The sequence below is a fragment of the Xenopus tropicalis genome, chromosome 8, assembly GCF_000004195.4.
Source record: "Xenopus tropicalis strain Nigerian chromosome 8, UCB_Xtro_10.0, whole genome shotgun sequence".
NCBI lineage: Eukaryota > Metazoa > Chordata > Amphibia > Anura > Pipidae > Xenopus > Xenopus tropicalis.
In genome coordinates this window covers 28,161,425-28,182,303 of record NC_030684.2, presented here as the reverse complement: position 1 = coordinate 28,182,303, position 20,879 = coordinate 28,161,425, and the positions used below count along the sequence as shown (strand labels likewise).

The following is a 20,879-nucleotide window of genomic DNA, read 5'->3' as shown; positions in this document are numbered from 1 at the left end:
CCAAGGAAAGTCTCCCATAGGGCTCAATGGCACTCTGCAGCTCCAACCCGGCCCAAGGAAAGTCTCCCATAGGGCTCAATGGCACTCTGCAGCTCCAACCTGGCCCGAGGAAAGTCTCCCATAGGACTCAATGGCACTCTGCAGCTCCAACCTGGCCCAAGGAAAGTCACGATACTGAAGCTTGAATGATTCCGAAACTTTCGTACTACGAAAAAGTCGCTACAATTTACGAGCAAGTAGTAATGGCTCCGAAAATGTTGCGACAATTTACGAGCAAGTCGTAATGGCTACGAAAAAGTTGCGACAATTTACGAACAAGTCGTAATGGCTACGAAAAAGTCGCAACAATTTACGAAAAAATCGCAAAATACCGATCATTACGAAAAAAACGCATTGGGATGCTTTTCGGACGTTCGTGGATTAGTAAATGTGCCCCTTTGTGTCCAGGTTTCTCCCCAGCATAGTCATCATCTGCATGCATGTTGCAAGTATCCAATGCTACATCAAATGAATGCCCATAATAAGTGAGCTAACATGGCCGCCCACACCGGGCTTACCCTTGGTGATTTAAGCTTTCCTTGTTCTTTAAGGAATCTTTTTCCTCTGCTGAGTATAGTTCAATTCAAGACAAGGATCAGCTTTACACTGGTAAAAACAATAGCTTATGGGTTATGAGCTTTGGTATACAACAACTTTGGTCTGACAACTCAGCATAGTCTGTTATTGTATGATGTCGGATTTGTGATCATGACGCCCTGAGGCTGCCCCCGCATGCGTGTCCATTTAGCTTGCATATGGAGCACTGGGGCCAGGATGTGCTGAGGTTTTCTGTGCATCCTGTCCTCATTGCTCCATGTGAGCAAAGTTTCAGTGCGGCATACGGCCCCTAAATTTTTGCCGCCCTAGGCCCGGGCCTTTGTGGCCTCATCACAAATCTGGGCCAGTGTATGGTAGTGTGATCTCAGGCATTATCCAATATTACAGAGATACTGGCAGGCCTGGACTGACAATCTGTGGGTTCTGGCAAATGCCAGAGGGGCTGCTATAAGAATGCCATAGACGTTTTTTTGGGCTGGTGGGAGCAGTTTGGGCTTCAGTGTACTTGAAATGTCAGGGCCTGTTTTCTTTTAAAGATGTTTTTATATTGTAATTATAGGCGGTTATAAATGCACAGTTTTACATTTGTTGATTAACTGTATAAACAGATATCAGATTAACAAAGTAACATATGGGTCACCTACTGTTAAGGTACCTTGAAGCTATGAATAGTGGTACTCTGAATTACAGTAGTTTGAATTACATTTGTCTTAATTAGAATACCAGGGGGCCCATTCATTCAAGCACGATGACCACGATTGCAAAAAATCCATATTTTATTTTAAAGTTTAGATAATATCATTAAAATAGTACAACTTTTTCGTGATACATTCGTTATTCCACAAAAAGTCATACTTTTCATACTTTGGGCAATGACAACAAAAATTTTGTTATTCATTCAAGCTTTGGTATTGTGACTATCTTTTGGCCAGGTTGGAGCTGCAGAGTGCTATTGAGCCCTATGAGAGACTTTCCTTGGGCCAGGTTGGAGCTGCAGAGTGCCATTGAGCCCTATGGGAGACTTTCCTTTGGCCAGGTTGGAGCTGCAGAGTGCCATTGAGCCCTATTGGAGACTTTCCTTTGGCCAGGTTGGAGCTGCAGAGTGCCATTGAGCCCTATGAGAGACTTTCCTTGGGCCAGGTTGGAGCTGCAGAGTGCCATTGAGCCCTATGGGAGACTTTCCTTGGGCCGGGCTGGAGCTGCAGAGTGCCATTGAGCCCTATGGGAGGCTTTCCTTGGGCCAGGTTGGAGCTGCAGAGTGCCATTGAGCCCTATGGGAGGCTTTCCATGGGCCAGGTTGGAGCTGCAGAGTGCCATTGAGTCCTATGGGAGGCTTCCAAAATCATGCCTTGAAGTCAGAAAGGTTTTCGCACAGTTTATTATCGTTCAGATATGAACATTTTGTAACTTTCGGATCGTAAACACAATATTTTCAAACAAATTTTTGTGACATTTTCAAACATCAGAAATTATTGTGGTTACGAATTTTTTAACAATCCAAAATTTGTACTTTAATGAATGGGCTCCCTGCTGTCTTGATTTCAAGGTGTATTAGCTTGAGCCGAGTATAGATGTAGATTTATCCGGTGGTTCCTGGGGGGTGATCTCTGCGTTTGTTCATCTCCTTGAGTTAATTGTTGTATATAAAAAGTTTGTATCGTAAACAAAGGGATTATTTAGTAATAGTTTAGTGTCATACCAAGTGATATGTCTTAATGTATGCAATGTGAGATATTAAAGCTAATTGGCCCGTGTATGGGCACTTCCGACGGGCCTGCCCGACCGATATCTGGCCTGAAATCGGGAAGATCTCGATCGGGCAAGTTAGAAAATTCAGTCGGATCGGGGACCGCATCGGCTCATTGATGCGGTCCCCGAACCGACTGTCCCATTGCCGCCAATATAATTCGATCGTTTGGCCCCAGGCGCCGACCCCACCCGTAGTTGCGGTTATCTCGCCAAGCAAGCGAATCTCAACGTGTATGGGGACCTTTAGTGTGTTGTGGAAGTGAGGCAACAGGCTAGTGATGTGCAGGTAATTTCAATGAATCAAATCTTAGGTTTGAGTCAAGTAAAAGCAGCAGATTTTGGGACAGCTATTGTCCAATGTTCAAGGTATGCCTTTGTTCTATGTATATTGCTGGCTAAACAGTAAACCACAGATATTGTTACCCAGCAAATATCCTTTGAATAAACAGACAGCAGACAGACAATACACTCTATGTACAACTTATTTGAGCAACAAATAACGCCTTCTACAAAGTTTATTGTAATTGTAAGTGGTGTGCTGAAGATTTTTCTTTATGTTGACTTCTACAAAGTTAATACATTTAGTTAGATCTCTTGTTCATATCTGATCAACTATGGTGCAATCACATCCGTCATTAGCAAAATCAGTTGCCATTGGAGCCTACAAATAATGATATCCATTAATTTCAATAAGTCAAAACTTACAACTATATAAAAAAACATTCCTTGTATGTCAAGTTTATTGTCTAGTATTCCTATATTCTGAGTTCCCTTACAGACCAGCTTGTTGGCAGCAGGGTGTCCAAGTTCCTGGTGAACTGGTCATTTGTCAAACCGAATAAGTGCCAGTTTTGGCAAGAAAGAAAGATTAAGCAAAATTGCAAAAATATTGGGGACCTGCCTAGAGACTTTGGGGCAGAGTCATCAAAATACAAGTTCGAATCCTGTAAAATTCGGATTAGATACAATAATTTCTGATGATTGAAAATGTCATGAAAATGCTTAATATCATATTGGCGATCCAAAAGTCACAAAATTTTCGTATCCGTAAACAGCAGGAAAACCTTTCTGACTTTGATCCTTCTGTGCATGATTTTGGAAGCCTCCCATAGGACTCAATGGCACTTTGCAGCTCTAACCTGACCTTTAAGGAATCCGAAACTTTCATACTCGACGCGATAAATACGATTTTGTCGCACAAATTGTCGCAAGGTATGAAAAAGTCGACAAAAATACGCACAGTACGATAACTTAGAAAAATACGATTTTTTGGTATTCGGATTCAATCGTACTTTAATGAATGTGCCCCTTTGAGTTTCTTTTACCTTTTTGTATGTTATATTATGGTCATTTGTTATAGTTTTTAAATCATTTGCTTTCTTCTGTCATTTTTCAGCTTTCAAATGCTGACAGAGACTCTGACCCTGGAAGCCACCCCCCCCCCAAAAAAAACTCCAATGTTCTGTGAGGCTACAATTTTACTGTTACTTTGTATTATTATTTTTTTTTTTTATTCAGGCCCTCTTCTATTTATCTTTCACTCTTTTATTTAAACAACTGCCTGGTTGCTAGTAAGAGATGTAGCGAACTGTTCGCCGGCGAACTAATTCGCGCGAACATTGGGTGTTCGCGAGTTCGGAAGTTTGCGAACTTTTCGCGTATGTTCGCAATTTGGGTTCGCGTGGTGTTTTTCCGCTGAATTTTTTCTCGGCCTAAAAACGCTGCACAAGCCACACATGGCGTTTTTCAGCAAATCCCGTTTCCATGGTGCTAATAGTGCGAAATAGCAAAAAACGCAGCGTATTTCCGCTAGGTCTGCCAGCTGCCTTTGCGATTTTACACAACAAAATTTTTGCCCTTGATCCCCCTCCTGCATGCCACTGTCCAGGTCGTGGCACCCTTTAAACAACTTTAAAATCAGTTTTCTGGCCAGAAATGGCTTTTCTAGGTTTTAAAGTTCGCCTTCCCATTGAAGTATATGGGGTTCGCAAAGTTTGCGAATATTCACACTTTTTGGCGTAAGTTCGCAAACTTTTTTTTTGAGGTTCGCTACATCCCTAGTTGCTAGGGTAAACTGCACCCTAATTCCGAAATGGTGAGGCGCATCAGTGGCATAACTAGTTGGCATTGTAATCACAACAAAAATATACGTTTAACTCCTAAATTGGAAGCAAATACGTTTAAGCATACCCCCCAACTGTCCCGCTTTTCGCGGGACAGTCCCGGTTTTTACAGCGCGTCCCGCTGTCCCGGATTGTTCAATCAATGTCCCGCATTACAGAAATGCAGAACATTCATTAAACTATCCAGGTCAGCGGGACGCGCTGGCTGCAGCGGAGCGCTCCGGCTCCGTCTCTTCTTGGGCTCCTGCTCCTTATTCGGCTCTTCGTACGGCGGCGACAGATCCTTTTATAAGGTTGCGCCCGTGCGTACGTGTGATGTCACACGTACGCACGGGCACAACCTTATAAAAGGTCCTGTCACCGCCGTACGAAGAGCCGAATAAGGAGCAGGAGCCGCAAGAAGTCTATGGGGGCCGCTATGTATGGGGGCATTTTCTATTGGAGGTACTCACTATGGGGGCAATTGGGGGGCTCTGTGTATGGGGGGTACTGTGTATGGGGGGCATTGTATGGGGGGACACTGTGTAAGGAGGGCTACTGTGTATGGGGGGCACTGTGTATGGGGGGCACTGTGTATGGGGGGGCTCTGTGTATGGGGGGGGCTCTGTGTAAGCAGGGCTACTGTGTATGGGGGGGCTCTGTGTATGGGGGGCTCTGTGTAAGGAGGGCTACTGTGTATGGGGGGGCTCTGTGTATGGGGGGCTCTGAGTATGGGGGGGCACTGAGTATGGGGGGGCACTGTGTATGGGGTGCACTGTGTATGGGGGTGCTGTCTATTGGGCCATTGTGGGCACTATTTTAACTATTTTAAAAATGGGGTGTGGTAATTGGGGGCGTGGTCACAAAGTGGGCGTGGTCAAAAAATTGCCAATTTTCCAATCCAGCCCATATGGAATCTATAGAATGTGTCTATGGATACTGAGCATTGTCTTGGCAAACGTGTTCTATAGCAGCTCAATATCTATAAACAAAATATAATATAACTACATAAGGCAAATTTTTCAGGCGATGCTTTGTTCATTTTAATGTTTAATGTTTGTTTAAGAAAAACAAATAGAAAACAAGACGTGCTAATAAGTATTTTCTAATAAAAAAAATCTTTCAAGGCGTAAGCCTAAAAACTTCTCCTGAGTAGATTTTTAGCTGGTTTTGTCTTACAGATCTCTCTTTGGTGCCGTTTGAGGCCCTTGAAACGTCAGTAATGGCCCTAACGAGACACGTCTAAATAAAGTTAATTGAAAGAGAACGTTTATGCTGCCTGATCGACCAGGAAGAACGTAACCAGGAAGTGAGCTACCGAACCGGAAGTGACATTTTGCCCGGTGCCTCCCGCCCAAGTAGATACTTTGCTGCTCAAAATGGCGCCGCTGGACCTGGATAAGTATGTGGAGATTGCCCGGCAATGCAAATATCTTCCTGAAAATGACCTGAAGGTGAGTTGCGGCTCCGCCAAGACCTATGAATGGTTTTCGTATTAGTGATATCTGATTACAGCCTTGCAGAGACGGGACGTCCATGATACAGTCTTTTTGCCTTCTGGTGATTGCTTCAGCGTTTGCTTAATGGAGATCTCCCCAATAACAGTTTTTGCATAGTGTGTATGCATGATATGTATTTCTTCTCAGTAAGCTTACTTGTCAATGTTATTTTAATACAAACCCTCCCGTTTCTGCGCTTATGATTTTTTTTTTTTTTTTTTACGACTGTAGCAGAAGTTAGTTTTCCTGCAGGACTACTGACTTCTACACTCTTTCAAGAGTCAGAAATTCGACCAGGCAGGCACTGCAGACAAATAACTGTAAAACTATTGAATGTTTTAATGAATAGATCTATTGTTTTACTTTTTTTATGTGAAAACTGCCTTTTTAACACTTGTGTGCCAGTGTACGTTCGCCTAAGGATTATAGCTACATAGTCAAACTCTGTGTAGAAAGATTCAAACACAATACACGTGAGGGTAGTCAGTTTCAGTAGGACATATTAGGGCTGGGCGATATACCGTTTAATACCGAATACCGTTGTTTTTTTTTTTTTTTTTTAAACTATATTTTTCAGATACCGCAATACCGGGGTGTCAGGGTACTCCTTGCGTGCGCGCGTGTCCTGTTGTCCGTGGGACGTTGCGCACGCGTGTCCAGGTGCGCACGTACATGTCAAAGCGCACGTACATGTCAAAGCGCACGTACATGTCAAAGCGCACGTACATGTCAAAGCGCACGTACATGTCAAAGCGCACGTACATGTCAAAGCGCACGTACATGTCAAAGCGTGCACGTACATGTCAAAGCGTGCACGTCCATGATGCGCTGACGGCGCCGGTCCTGCGCATGCATGGGGGGTATTTAAAGCCGATCCTTCACTTGCCTGATTTTCAATACTGCAGTAATTATTCTCTAATTTATTAGGAAATGGGGTTAACACCTAATCATGCATGGGGGGAAAAAAATACCGTCAAATACCGTGACACCGATATAATTTTGAAAAATACCGTGATATAAATTTTTGGTCATACCGCCCAGCTCTAGGACATATGTCCATTGGTGGATTTAATGGACTACCGCTGTCACCCTCCTCTTTAGAATGGTACCTTCTGTAACTGAACTTAGAAATTGTCGTCCTTAGTATTTTATATGGATATTTTTTTTGTAACTGTGGTTATTAATGCAACTTTTTAGAGCGAGATCTGTAGGCCACTATTATGTTTTGTTTTTTTTTATGTTCAACTGGAGTCTCGTGTGACTGGGGATTTTAATGAGCCCCAGTTAAAGGTCTCTGTTTTAGATTTAAAAGATTGTAGCAGTGTTTACCACTCTGGAGAAGTAGATTTGGCACCGAGATTTGCCGAAGTTGCCTTGAGAGGAAACTTCGGTGACTGGCAAACCACGGCGCCATGTATGCCATCCCACTGGCGATTAAAATTCTAGGTGGTGGGATGGCATTGCGGGGAGATTAGTCGCCTGCAACAGCGGAGATTTGTCGCGGCACGACTAATCTTCCTGTGTGTCACGGCCCTTAGGGTAGTGGCTGATAGAGAGATTAATTGCCCCACGACAAATCTTCATTACCGCAGGCGACTAATCTCCCTGCAGTGCCATCCCACTGGAATGGAAGAATGTAAATCGCCAGTGGGATGGCATACGCGTCGCTATGATTTACCGAAGTCACCTGAAGTTTCTTAAGGCAATGCCATCCCACCGGCAAGAATGTAAATTGCCGGTGGGATGGTATAGAGGTCTCTACAATTTCCCAATATTGCCTTGAGAGGAAACTTCAGGCAACGTCGGGAAATTGTAGTGATGTGTATGCCATCCTGGCAATTTACATTCTTGCCGGTGGGATGGCATTGCGGGGAGATTAGTTACCTGTGACTAATCTCCCCGTCTGCCACTGCCATTAGCTCAAGACTTTGTGTCGAAATATATCCGCGCTATGGTAAACAAATTCTAAACAATTCTATTTAAATGTTAAAAATCACTCAGTGGTCACTGTGCAGCCATCCTCCAACTAATCCCCAGTGTTGCAGAACCATAAATCACCACAGAGTTCGCGCTCGGTGGGATGGCATTGCGGGGAGATTAGTTACCTGTGACTAATCTCCCCGTCTGCCACTGCCATTAGCTCAAGACTTATCAATCATTATCACCTATGACTAAATTTGTTGCCGGACTGCCCAGAATCAGGTGATCGTGCAAGGTTTTGATCTAATAACACATTGTCCTGCCAGTTTCACGGTGACTTCAAGGAAGCTTGAGAGACACGTGGTTAGAATTGGGCAGAATGCCTTATTTGCATCTCTAGATACTGGAAGCCTATTTTTAATGTTAACTAGGAAAATATTTGGTGTGACACTGTGGTTGGTACAGCAGAGTTTTACTATATCTCCACCATATTGGAATCTTATACAAAGTGAGTTTGAAAACAGCTGCCCCAAGGGCAGTGTATTCTTGGCTAGAATAAAAACCACCTTTCCTCTCCAAACTTTTTTTTACTGGTAAGCCACACTCAAATCTAAAAAGTGTTGGTGGAGCCACATAAGTATGAAAAAAGTTAATGGGTCTAACTAAGTAAGCGCTGGGATTGGCTGCTTGGTAGCCCCATGTGGACTGCCAGCTTGAAGCTCTGTGTACAGTAAACTAGTGTCTTTTAAAGCCAAACTATAAGGGAGATTTTGTAGGATGGTGTTGGATCAAAAGAACACAAGCCCAATGCTGGTGCCTGGGTTAAAAAATAATGGTACGGTTAATAAAATCTAAAGTGTAAACTACACGAGAGCATCAGACAAAATGAAAGCTGATGGTGTTGAGAAGACTTTTTTATTGAATTACATTGACTGTTGGATGTAGATGCTGGAACAAAACACACCATCTGACTTTATCTGATCCAACTTGTTTTACAGTTGTGGGGATCAGATTTTGTAGGATCCTACATACTGTAATCTCATGCTGTTATATGACAACATTTTGTGACCCACAGAATCTTATCAAAATCTCCCATGTAGTTTAGCGCTTTGCCTCCAAAAATAGAATTTTATACTGAATGCCTACTTTGACGCAACATGTTGTTCACGAGCTGCTAGTTGTGGATTAACGCCTTGTGCTAATTGTTTAGATAACATGCCACTAATGTGTAAATCTTGATAAATGTGTGAAATTGGTTTAAATTAAGCTGGCCTTTACATCCGCACCCCAATTGAGTGGATATGATATCAGGCTGATTTGAAAATTTAGTCCTTGGGTTTTCTTAAACCTTCCCGATCGACATCTGACTGATTTTATAGCATAATGTAGTGGTTTGGTCTGTGGCCAATCAGATTTGGTCCTAGCCCAGTGTATGTGTTTGGCCTTTGCCATGGATGTATTTTTGTAAATGAGTTTATCTAAAAAAAAAGTTTCTTTAAAGGGAACAAAAAATATGCAACATTTCCATTTTCTGAAAGAACTTTAAGCTTCCTTCCTAATGATGATGCTCATACCTATTAAACCTTTCACAGAGGACTATAGTCCTGGAGCTTCCACTTGCCATATCATACATGGAGCTAGATATTGTAGGCAGGCCAAAAAAGCTACCTGTATTTCTGTGTGGTAATCCTATATGTGGCCAGATGTCATTGTTTGGGTCGAATTAGAGGATGCCAATTTGTATAGTTTTCTGATTTCTGGTTTAGCCGTTACATTTGTTCTGTGGTCAAAAGAAAATCTTTAATATTTGTTTCACTTTTTTATTCTCTTTTAAAGCGACTATGTGATTATGTGTGTGATCTGCTACTGGAGGAATCAAATGTTCAGCCGGTATCTACACCCGTAACAGTTTGTGGAGATATACATGGACAGGTAAGTCACTTTCCATAAATCTGCTGTCAGACATAGGGTATCAAAAAAGTAAAGATTTTATTGCAGTTTCAAGATACATGAAAAACTGGGGTGGGTTATGCCAGTATTTTAGGCCACCGCCCAGTGAACAATTGCTTATGTCTTACCCTTTGCCGGTGCAACTTTTCAATATAAAATGCTCTTGCCTTGGCTAGTTTTTCAAAAGGGTGGCCTGCTGTTTCTCCTACTTTTCCAGGCATCACCCTGACCCTCTTTAGACTTGGAGAACCTTTAACCAGCTGTTCTGTACCTTGCATAAGGAAATGACCGTGACACAGGGGGTGCCTGGGAAGATAATGGTGGCTAGCCTGCTTAACTGAAAGCTACTTCAGGCCTATGCATTTTTTAAGAAAGAGAACACTGGGCCAAGTTTACAAGAGTTACTGGGAGATATCTATTAAATTAGAATAGTATAACAAATTAGCTAGCACAACATTCATGTTTTAGTTATCTCCAGATGAGGCTTATGTTTTGCAGTTTGGAGGATTGATTAAACAACATTTTTTATGTCATCTCATTAATAACTATTGTCAGGTTGTTCTAGTCTTTACTGATAAACATATACTGCCTTCTTTGTTATCATTGACCCCAATGTTGCTCTTGGATTAATCAGTTCCTAAGACATATAGTAGAATCCTGGTTTTAACTGTTCTGTGTCTGGCAAAGAAAAGGATTTTATTACATTGGTTGAGCCCAAATTACTCTGTCCCGTTTGTCTGATTGATAAGACCACGCCATTGATCATGTTGCTACATCTAGCAAGAGGTTTGCCTTTACAAGATCCAACAAAATATGGGACGCATGAGTGGAAGCTAGTTCTCTGCCCATGCATGGGACCTTCCCAAAAGACTCCACAATAGATATCTTCCCTATTTTTAAATCCCATGAGGCAAGGGTCAAATCAGCTTGTTGGTGCGGTCTTCCCCCGACAGGCCTGCATTGATTTGGCCCTGTATGTAGGTTGTTAAATTGGACAAAGATCCACTCATGACCTCCTCAAACAAGTGAATCTTTTGCGTATAAGGGCTGTGACACACGGTGAGATTATTCGCTGGGCGACTAATCTCCCCGAAATGCCATTCCACTGGTTAGAATGTAAATCGCCGGTGGGATGGCATATGCAGCGCTGCAATTTGCAGAAGTTTCCTCTTAAGGCAACTTCCGTGACTTCTGCAAATGGTGGCGCCGCCAGCGCTCTCCATTTTGGGGAGATTAGTCGCCCGCAACAAGGGAGATTTGTCGCGGTGACTAATCTCCCCGTGTGTCACAGCCCTGAGCGAAAGCTTTAAGAGATACGTACTTACAGCACCTGTTTGGAACCTTTACCTTTTGGTACATATACTTAATCATTAATGACATCTTTATGTAAGGGGAAAGGGGATGTTTTTGGGTGGGATGAATCTGTTTAGTAAACTAAAACTGCCATTTAAAAAAAAAAAAAAAAAAACCTTGTTACACTTGCTGAAAGCACTTTTTTTTTTGCTTGTTTTCTAGTTTTATGATCTGTGTGAGCTCTTTAGAACTGGCGGCCAAGTTCCTGACACAAATTACATCTTCATGGTGAGTGCAGGTTGAAGGGAGTTGTACTTGATTTGGTTTTTTTTTTTTAAAAAAGAAAGCATCTCAGTCATAAACTCAAAGGCTGACTAACACAAACAATGTTTTGTTTTTTTGCCAATTTAAACACATTCCACTTGTGTCTCTAAGTGGGAGACCTAGCTAGCATGTTCAACAAATCTGTCATATTTATCTTAGTGGGCACATTGAATTTGTTTTGCCAATAATTTTTTACCTGCCTTGTCCATTGCATTATGTACTACCGTGATGGCTTCATGTCAAACTGTTCCCCCAGAATGTACAGTCTCTTAACAAGTCGGTGAAGCCCCATTTGCAATAAAATGCCTGTTTAGTAGAAATAAACTGTTAAAAAAAATGATATACAGCATCTGTATTTATTATCTGCTTTTTTCCCTTTTCTTTTCATTTTGTAGGGTGACTTTGTAGATAGAGGGTATTACAGTTTAGAGACATTCACCTACCTGCTTGCCCTGAAAGCCAAGTGGCCTGACCGTATTACCTTGCTGCGAGGGAACCATGAAAGCAGGCAGATCACACAGGTGTATGGATTCTATGGTGAGCACTACTGTCCAAAACCATAAAACCAAGTAGGAAAAAAGCTTCTTAATCATTATTTTCCTGGCAGACAATTTGCTAAATGCTTTTCCTTATAACTTCCTGGTTTGCCTTGTCAAATGACATAAACACAGAGTAACACTTGTGCTATGATGGAAGTCATTTGCACTGCTGCTGTGACAAAGGCACTTGTTCTATGGCTGGTCTTCTGTTGTGCAATATTATTACTTTGAGACTGATTATATGTGTGTGTGTGTGTCTCCTGTTGTAAAATATAAGGGTAGTGACTTATTAAGTCACTGTAGTTTTCCATGTCCAAATGATTTTCTACAGATCATGAAACTTTGAGGTGACTTCTGCAATATGTGGTACTGCTACCTCCTAGTGGTGATTCTATGGCATTACTATTTTGTGTTTCTTGTACATAGTAACATAATAAGTTGGGTTGAAAAAAGACAAACGTCCATCATGTTCAACCATAATGCCTATATATAACCTGCCTAACTTCTAGTTGATCCAGAGGAAGGCAAAAAACCCCATCTGAAGCCTCTCTAATTTGCCGCAGAGGGGAAAAAAATCCTTCCTGACTCCAATATGGCAATCGGACCAGTCCCTGGATCAACTTGTACTAAGAGCTATCTCCCATAACCCTGTATTCCCTCACTTGCTAAGAATCCATCCAGCCCCTTATTAAAGCTATATAATGTATCAGCCACCACGACTGATTCGGGGAGGGAATTCCACAACTTCACAGCTCTCACTGTAAAAAATCCTTTCCGAATATTTAAACTGAACCTCCCTTCTTCTAAACGGAGTGGGTGCCCTCGTGTCCGTTGGAAGGATCTACTGGTAAATAAAACATTAGAAAGGTTATTATATGATCCCCTTATATATTTATACATAGTTATCATGTCACCTCTTAAGCGCCTCTTCTCCAGTGTAAACAGACCCAACTTGGCCAGTCTTTCTTCATAACTAAGACTTTCCATACCCTTTACCAACTTAGTTGCCCTTCTCTGGACCCTCTAACTCAATAATGTCCCGTTTGAGCACTGGAGACCAGAACTGAGCAGCATATTCTGGATGGGGCCTTACCAGCGCTCTGTAAAGGGGAAGGATAACCCCCTCACCCCGTGAATCTATACCCCTTTTAATACAGCTCAAAACCTTGTTTGCCCTTGCAACTGCTGCCTGGCATTGCTTGCTGCTACAGCCAAGTTTATTATCTACAAGGACTCCAAGGTCCTTCTCCATTATGGATTTGCCTAGTGCAGTCCCATTAAGGGACATAGCAGGAACTTACTTTTTTCTACAAAAGTACTGGGCTCTTAGTCCTCAAGCTGTATATTACAAATTGTGTATGTATGAAACTCAGCCTGAAACAACGGCATTCTTTATGGAAACTTTGGCCAACTTCAGAACATGAAGCCTTGCCATTGGTGGTAGATTTGTTGCCTGTGGTAGCCAAGCTTTAACCACGGATGACAAATCTTCATGTGCGCCATGAGCTTTAAAGTTTTTGTGTTAGCCACTTACCTCATTTAACCTTCTACGACCAGGGCCTGCTTCTCTCAAACACTCTAGTTCAGCTGTCTTCTGTAGTGTTTTACAAATGAACACTGCCAGTGCACCATGGAAGCAGCATATTTACATGGGGTGTTTGGAAAGGTGGGTTAGCAGGATCAGTCTTCATTTGTTTTTCTTTATCCGGGTTCTGGAAAGGCACAGCCACACTACTGAACAGTGGTGGTACAGGCAGGCTTTTGGTGAAATTAAGAGGAACACTAACACTAGCCACCAAAAAAATTTGCATTACTTAAAAATCACAAACGGGAACATGAACAGGCAAAGAAGTAAAAATGTGCAATCTAAATAAATTCTAAAAACTACAAATTAAGTATTTTTTTTTTTTTTATTAAAAAAAAATGGGTTTTGTAAAAAACAATAGTTCCAAAATAAAAATTAGATGAAAATATGAGATGGCTTTAGAAAAAGGCCAAATGTTATGTAGAAGGAGAAGATATGTGTTACTGTTCAGTCACTTATTTTGACAATTTCTTTTTCTTTCACTTTCTAGATGAGTGCCAGACAAAATACGGAAATGCCAATGCTTGGAGATATTGCACAAAGGTTTTTGATATGCTGACTGTAGCAGCTGTAAGTACCAGTTCATTTGGTTGGTTTAAAAAAAATTGTTTTCATTACATTCTCTCTGTTACGGAGGTTCAATTAAGAAAAACTATCTGAAAATTCAGCAGAATTGGGATCTGCGTTTATTGAGTGGAACAGCTCCACCTTAGTTTATATTGTGTAATGCAAAGGTGATTAGATATGACTGAGATTTGTGTTTTACAAGCTTACAGGCCATCACATTTCTGGCCCTGTTTATTGCAGTCATAAAATAGAAGCTGTAATAGGCTATAAATAGTGTGTCGGTGTGGGTGCATATAATGTCATAACAGGTAGTTGTTTAGTTTGTCTGCAAATTACTTGGTTTGGCTTGCTAAATAGGCAGTTGCCAGAAGGCCCCAGGTCTTAAAATGCTATAAAACTTATTAAAATACATTTGTTCTAAAATGGTTAGCACTCTACTATTCATTTTTTTTTTTTATAGTTGATAGATGAGCAGATACTCTGTGTGCATGGTGGCCTCTCTCCAGACATAAAAACTCTGGACCAGATACGAACGATTGAACGCAATCAAGAGATACCACACAAAGGCGCTTTTTGTGACCTTGTTTGGTCAGACCCAGAAGATGTGGATACTTGGGCCATCAGTCCTCGAGGAGCAGGGTGGTTATTTGGAGCCAAAGTCACCAATGAGGTAAACAAGGATTGCTTTTCTTGCTCTAGTGCTTGTAACTTGGATGCATGAGCTGGCTGTAGTACCCTGCACTTGCAAAACCATTATATATGCATGCTCATGGAAAGATCCAGTAACTGAAGCAGTAGCAAAATACAAATGAAAATAAAATCTAAAGATATATTGACCTGTGAGTTTACCATTTTGATGGCTATTAAATGACAATTTTTTTTTTTAAGAAAACTTAATTCTAAGCAACTTTGCAATTTACATTCATTGCATATTTGTAATGGTTTTTGAGTTATTTGTATATGAAACAATGTAACACAAGGCAGCCTGGCACCTGCAACCTTGTTTAAAAAGTAACAACCAGGAGTTCAGCAAATACTGCTTTCTATAGCAATTACATGTACAAATAACTTTAAAGCACTAATTAATTGCTTTGAATTATGTTTTCTTTTATTAGGCAAAAACTTATTTTTAGGGTTGACATGTTCTTTAAAGGTAGTTTTAGTAAAATTGCACATGGTGATATTTGCCACCATGTTGTGGTAAATTTGCGCGACTGTGGGTGACGTATCTCTTTTTGCCGATCATTTAGGTTGCTGCTAGTAAAACTTATTACTCACCACTACCCTGCTTAATTATGGGAAATGGCTGCCTTTTGCATTTTCCTGTGACTAAACCGGATTGCTGCAAATAAAATATTTTACATGTGGTTTTCTAAATGTTCTGCAATAGATAGGCCTTTTTCAGCAGATTCCAAATCCTTATCGCCTTCCATAGCCCTTAAAGTAACACACACAGTTCTACCTTTGTCTCTAAGTGGCATAAAAATCAGAAATCCATATCTGTGACTTCTCCTATGTTACTTACATGACTGTTCCCCAACCTTGTTAAAAATTAATTACATTAAACAAGACTACTAGTTTAATTCTGTTGCCTGTATTTCTTTTGCAGTTCGTTCATATCAACAATCTGAAGCTGATTTGCAGAGCGCACCAGTTAGTGCATGAGGGCTACAAATTCATGTTTGATGAGAAGCTTGTGACTGTGTGGTCAGCTCCTAACTACTGCTACCGTTGTGGCAACATCGCCTCTATTATGGTTTTCAAGGATGTGAACACCCGAGAGCCAAAACTCTTTCGAGCTGTTCCTGACTCTGAGCGGGTTATCCCTCCCAGAACCACCACACCGTACTTCCTCTGAAGTCCATCCACTTTTTGTGTACTGTGCTGGATTTCTTCTTTTTTTTTCATTTTATTTTAAGCACTTTGCTGCTGAAATGCTGCATCTTGCCTTTTTTTTCTTTTTAAATTATAGAATATATATTCTGTTTATATCGCTATTGTTTCTTTGTTTAGAGGTCCTTGCATTACAGGCCCCGTTTGTTGCCAGAAGGGTTTCTCCTAATAAATGGAGATAATCGACAACAAAGGTGAAAAAAATACTCTGCGTTTATGGAGGGGATAAATATTCTGGCAGTAAAAATAAGAATAATTTAGGATGCCCATACACAAGTAGAATTACTTGTTTGACACCTATGTGCAGGGCCAAAATGCATCTGATCTGGGACTAGGCAGAGCTGTCTGGAGGTGATGGCATGAACACTCTTATACTATCCTCACCCAACAGTATTTTCAAACCTGCATGATAGATATTTGGCTGATTTACTAGCGATCTCAAGATTTTGACTGTAGGGATGAATCATCAGCTTTTATTGGCCCATCTGTGGCTGGCTGGCTTTGGTTTATAGTATGGCATTAAAGTGTTTACGATTGCGGTTATCATTAGATCAGCTGCACACTGATATCATTAGGGCAATGGCACATGCAATTTTAAAGGAAGAAGAGTAACACCAAAAAATGTATTAATATAAATAAGCTGCTGTGTAGGCCACGGGGGCAGCCATGCAATCTTGAATAAAGTAGAAAAGGAACAGGTTTTATAGCAGATAACAGATTGTTTTACAGAGTTTATCTACCCCTTATTCAGGTCTGGACTGGAATTCGGAATATTATTTTAAATTACACAGAGGCCCAAACCGCCCCCTTACCAGTCCAATACATAGGGACTGTTTATGGCATTTGCCATGTTGCCGGTCTATGCCTGCCCCTATAGTTACACAACAGCTTTGTTTAGAGGAAATTTCCAAATGTTCAGTGTGTTACTCTTTGAAATGAGAGAAAACTATAAAAGTCAATGAGTCCAGAATAGTCAGAAAAATCCCATCATACAAATCTACTTTTAAACTTTAGTTTATCAGAGTTCAACTTGCAATGCTTCATTCTTACATTGTATTGAGTGCCATTCAATATTTATTATATAACTGGTGAAAACCAATTATCTTGTTTGCAGATTTTACATTTTTGGTACATAGTTTGATCAAATTATTACATACACAGAATGTTTTTATTTGATTTGAGTTTGTAATTCAAACTGGTTGTGAGACTGAAACCCTACCAATCAGGCATTTGTTTGAACAAAACATTGGAAAAGCAAGCAGTTTTAAGGGCGGGGGTATAAAGTTTATTTTAAAGTAAACAGGCTCCCCAATTAGTCATCTTTTTGGTTGGTGAGATTACTACCACTAGTGACTGGACAAAAGTCTGAATCTGAAAAACCCCTGTCAGAAAAAATAAATCTTTATTATTTAAAATGCTTAGTTTTAAAGCTACAGACAAGGATCAGTGCTGCTGACAGGCTCTCTCCTCTGCTCTCTCAGTTGTCTTATGAAGGGATCAGCAACTCCAGCTTGCATTCTGCCCAAACCAGGAAGTTGACACTGAGCTGGTTACCCCCCATGCCTTCCCTCTGCTGCTTCATTTGCATTACATTGATCCGATTGGCTGAATCTCACCAGCTGATTGTATCACAATATGCAAGTGAAGCAGCAGAGGGAAGGCTTGTGCACAAACCAGTTCAGTGTCAACTTTTTTTTATTTGCCTTCCAAGTCCTGATCTGGGAAATCCCTTACTGAGAGCAGGTGGCAGATGGGAAAAGCCTGTGTTAGCAGTGCTGTCCTGGTCTGTAGCTTCAAAACTGAACTAATAAAAATGATTTTCAAAAATGTTTTAGTAAAAAGAAAATCCAAGTAATAAAAATAGATCAGTGATTGCAAAGATTACTTACCTTTATGAAATATCAAAAGAATCAATTTTTCTTCCTGGTTATTATTGGCTGAACGCTAGTTTCCTATCTAATTCTTTTAATGTTAAAGCACTTTTGTAGGTGGCTGCTAAGTGTGGTATTAAAAAACCTTTAAGAGTAAGCAGTGTAAAGAGGAAAATGCATTTGCATTGTGGTTAACCATCAGAGCATGCACGTTTTTGTTATGCGCTACTGTAGGTGGCAAATCCCATAAAAAGCCTTTCTATTGCCGATCATTTAGGTTGCTGCAAGTAAAACATATTACTCACTGCTACTGCCCTTTGCATTTTCCTGTGACTAAGCCGGATTGCTGCAAGTAATATGTTTTACTTCTGGCTGTCTAAATGTTCTGCAATAGGAAGGTTTTTTCGGGAAATTCAAAATCTCCTCATCTTCCAGGGCCCTTAAAGTAACACACGGCTGCTTTCACCTTTGTGGCATAAAAATCAGAAATTCAAATCTGTGACCCCTCCTACACTATTTACATGAATGTTCTCCGACCCTATTGAAAATTAGATCTGATACAAGACTACTAGTTTAATACTGTTGCCTGTATTTCTTTTGCAGTTTGTCCATATTAACAATCTGAAGCTAATTTGCAGAGCGCGCCAGTTAGTGCATGAGGGCTACAAATTCATGTTTGGTGAGAAGCTTGTAACTGTGTGGGCTGCTTGCCAGATTACCCTGCAGCATGGCAAAGATAGGCCCAATCTATAGTAAGATTGTCACTTACCATACTGGAGCAGATATGTGCCATAATATAACATGACGAGTTATCATGTGTTTACCAAAACACAATTGATCACTTGTTCAACGTGCATTACTTTTCAGCAACTGGAATCTTTGTTGTAGGTTAAATGTGATTCCCAAAGGCACTATGGCTGGCGGACCGTGTGAACTAGAGGCTTGCAATCTAAGAGTACTAACTCTGCATTGAGTTAATTTGTGTGCCATTGCTCTCTGCACTGTATGGCGGCTGTATGCTTTCCTGTTAGTGGGGCAGATGCACCATAATAGAATAAAGCTCCCCATATCAGGTGCAGTGGCCAAAGGCATCAGTTTGGTGTAAAGCCTTGGTTAACAATAAGACCTGGTAGGGAATGTAGGCACTCCCACTATCCTTTGTGGAGTGAGTTGCCCAGCTGAATTCTACACTTTCCCCCCTTCCTTGTGCTGTAAATATTGCTTTAATTCACTGTTATTTCCAAGCTGGTGAAAAAAAGTTGAATATACTGTTGGTTTTTTTTTTTTGTAATGGCTCTCACCATTTTCTGCTATCTCTATCCAATATTTGTATTTTTCATTTTTTTTCCTGTAAGGACCAGAAGATTTCAGCAGCAAAGCTATCAAGGACTGATTTGTAAATGCCTTGTGTTGTGCGTGTTATAAACTTTTATTACCCTTCATCCGCCATTTTGTTTTAAAGCAGATCTGTAAATGAGAAAATAAAGCTTTTGTCAAAGGCTGCATTTTTTTGGTATTTTCATTTTTATTTTTATGAATAGAGACTTCATTAAAAAAAATGCAGCTTTTGTACATGTATATTGATATAATTGTACCAATCCTTGTGTTTTTTCCCCCTCCAAATATCCTGTACTTTAATAAAATATATTGAGTCACATAGAGGTTAAATATATTAGGAATAAAGAGAGTCTTTAATAATGCATCTCTTTTTTTGATGTTTAAAGGTTGGGGTGAAGTCACCAAATATACAAAAAAAAAAAATCTTTATTTGAAAGTTAAGATCTTAGGGGTTGTCCTTGTCTGCTTCCAAAAGAAGCGCTGTAGATGGTGTAGCATTAGGTTTGCCCCAGGAAACCATATATTTTTGAAAAGTAAATTCTGCAGAATCCAAAATGGGTAACCATGTCTTTCTACTAAGAACCAAACAGCAATGCTTTTCTAAACTTAGCTATTTCTATACAAATGTATGAAAATTCTACAAAATCTCCTCAAAGCTTCCACTTTCAAACATCGTATCTTCGACTACTGCAAATTCAACACATTTACTGCATTTTGTGTGGGGGAAAAAACACAAAAAAATGTTAACCTCCCCAAAAACTATTTTAGAATGTACACATTCAGGTGAATTCAAAATAGGTATCCATTTCTTTCTACTCCAAATTAGGGAGTCAATGCTTTCCTAAAATTAACGGTTTTGGTGAAATATCTAAAAATTGCCCCAAAGCTTCCACTTTCAAGCCTGTTATCCCCCATATAGCATTAGGTACCAAGAAAAACATCCTAAATATGAAAGCCAAGGGTCAACTGACCAGTTTGATGTCCATTGTGCATAGGATTGCCAAAGTGTCTGGCATTTAGAGACCCAAAAAGGCAGTTTGTGCATCCATATTTCATGGCATATATCTCTACTACCAAAAAAATACACTGCCTGATTTATGCATGGTAAAAGCGGCAAATAAGTATGACATGGGCCTACTAAACAGTGTGATGCATAGATTTGTGGCGAACAGAGGCACCTATATGAAAAAAGCGCATACAAATTTTCACGTCTGATACTGGCTGCTGCAATATTAGGACCCGGTATGTGTATTATGTACCGTAAGGCCCCCTAATAGTATGATGACCCTAGAAAAACCATATTCTGGTGAAACAAAAATGGGTAAATACATCTTTCTACTGAGTTTATTACATTTCTAAAAATTGCATCTTAACCCATTATATACCCCACATAGTGTAATGTACTTACATCAAACATTCCAAATATGAACATCGGGGGGTCTGCTGAACAGTTTGATGCCCAATATGCATAGATGTACCAATCTATTTGGCATACAGAGGAACCCAAATGGCATACCTCCCAACATTTCATTAAGAGAAAGAGGGACAAAAATATGTGATGCTGGTAGTGCGGCAAAAATGTTTTGGCCATGCCTGCTTTGTGACCACGCCCCATGTGCCACACCCACTTTACATGCCCCAGATGTGCCTGT

General features: G+C 40.5%; 1 protein-coding gene across 1 annotated transcript; it reads left to right on the top strand.

The window, feature by feature from the left end:
- Positions 1-5,793: 5,793 nt before the first annotated feature.
- Positions 5,794-19,650, top strand: ppp6c (protein phosphatase 6, catalytic subunit). Its single transcript, NM_001017110.3, is given in 7 exon segments — positions 5,794-5,902; positions 9,704-9,799; positions 11,333-11,398; positions 11,830-11,971; positions 14,049-14,128; positions 14,586-14,795; positions 15,735-19,650. Coding segments are annotated over 7 exon segments (918 nt in total). The 5' UTR covers positions 5,794-5,827; the 3' UTR covers positions 15,984-19,650.
- Positions 19,651-20,879: the final 1,229 nt, after the last annotated feature.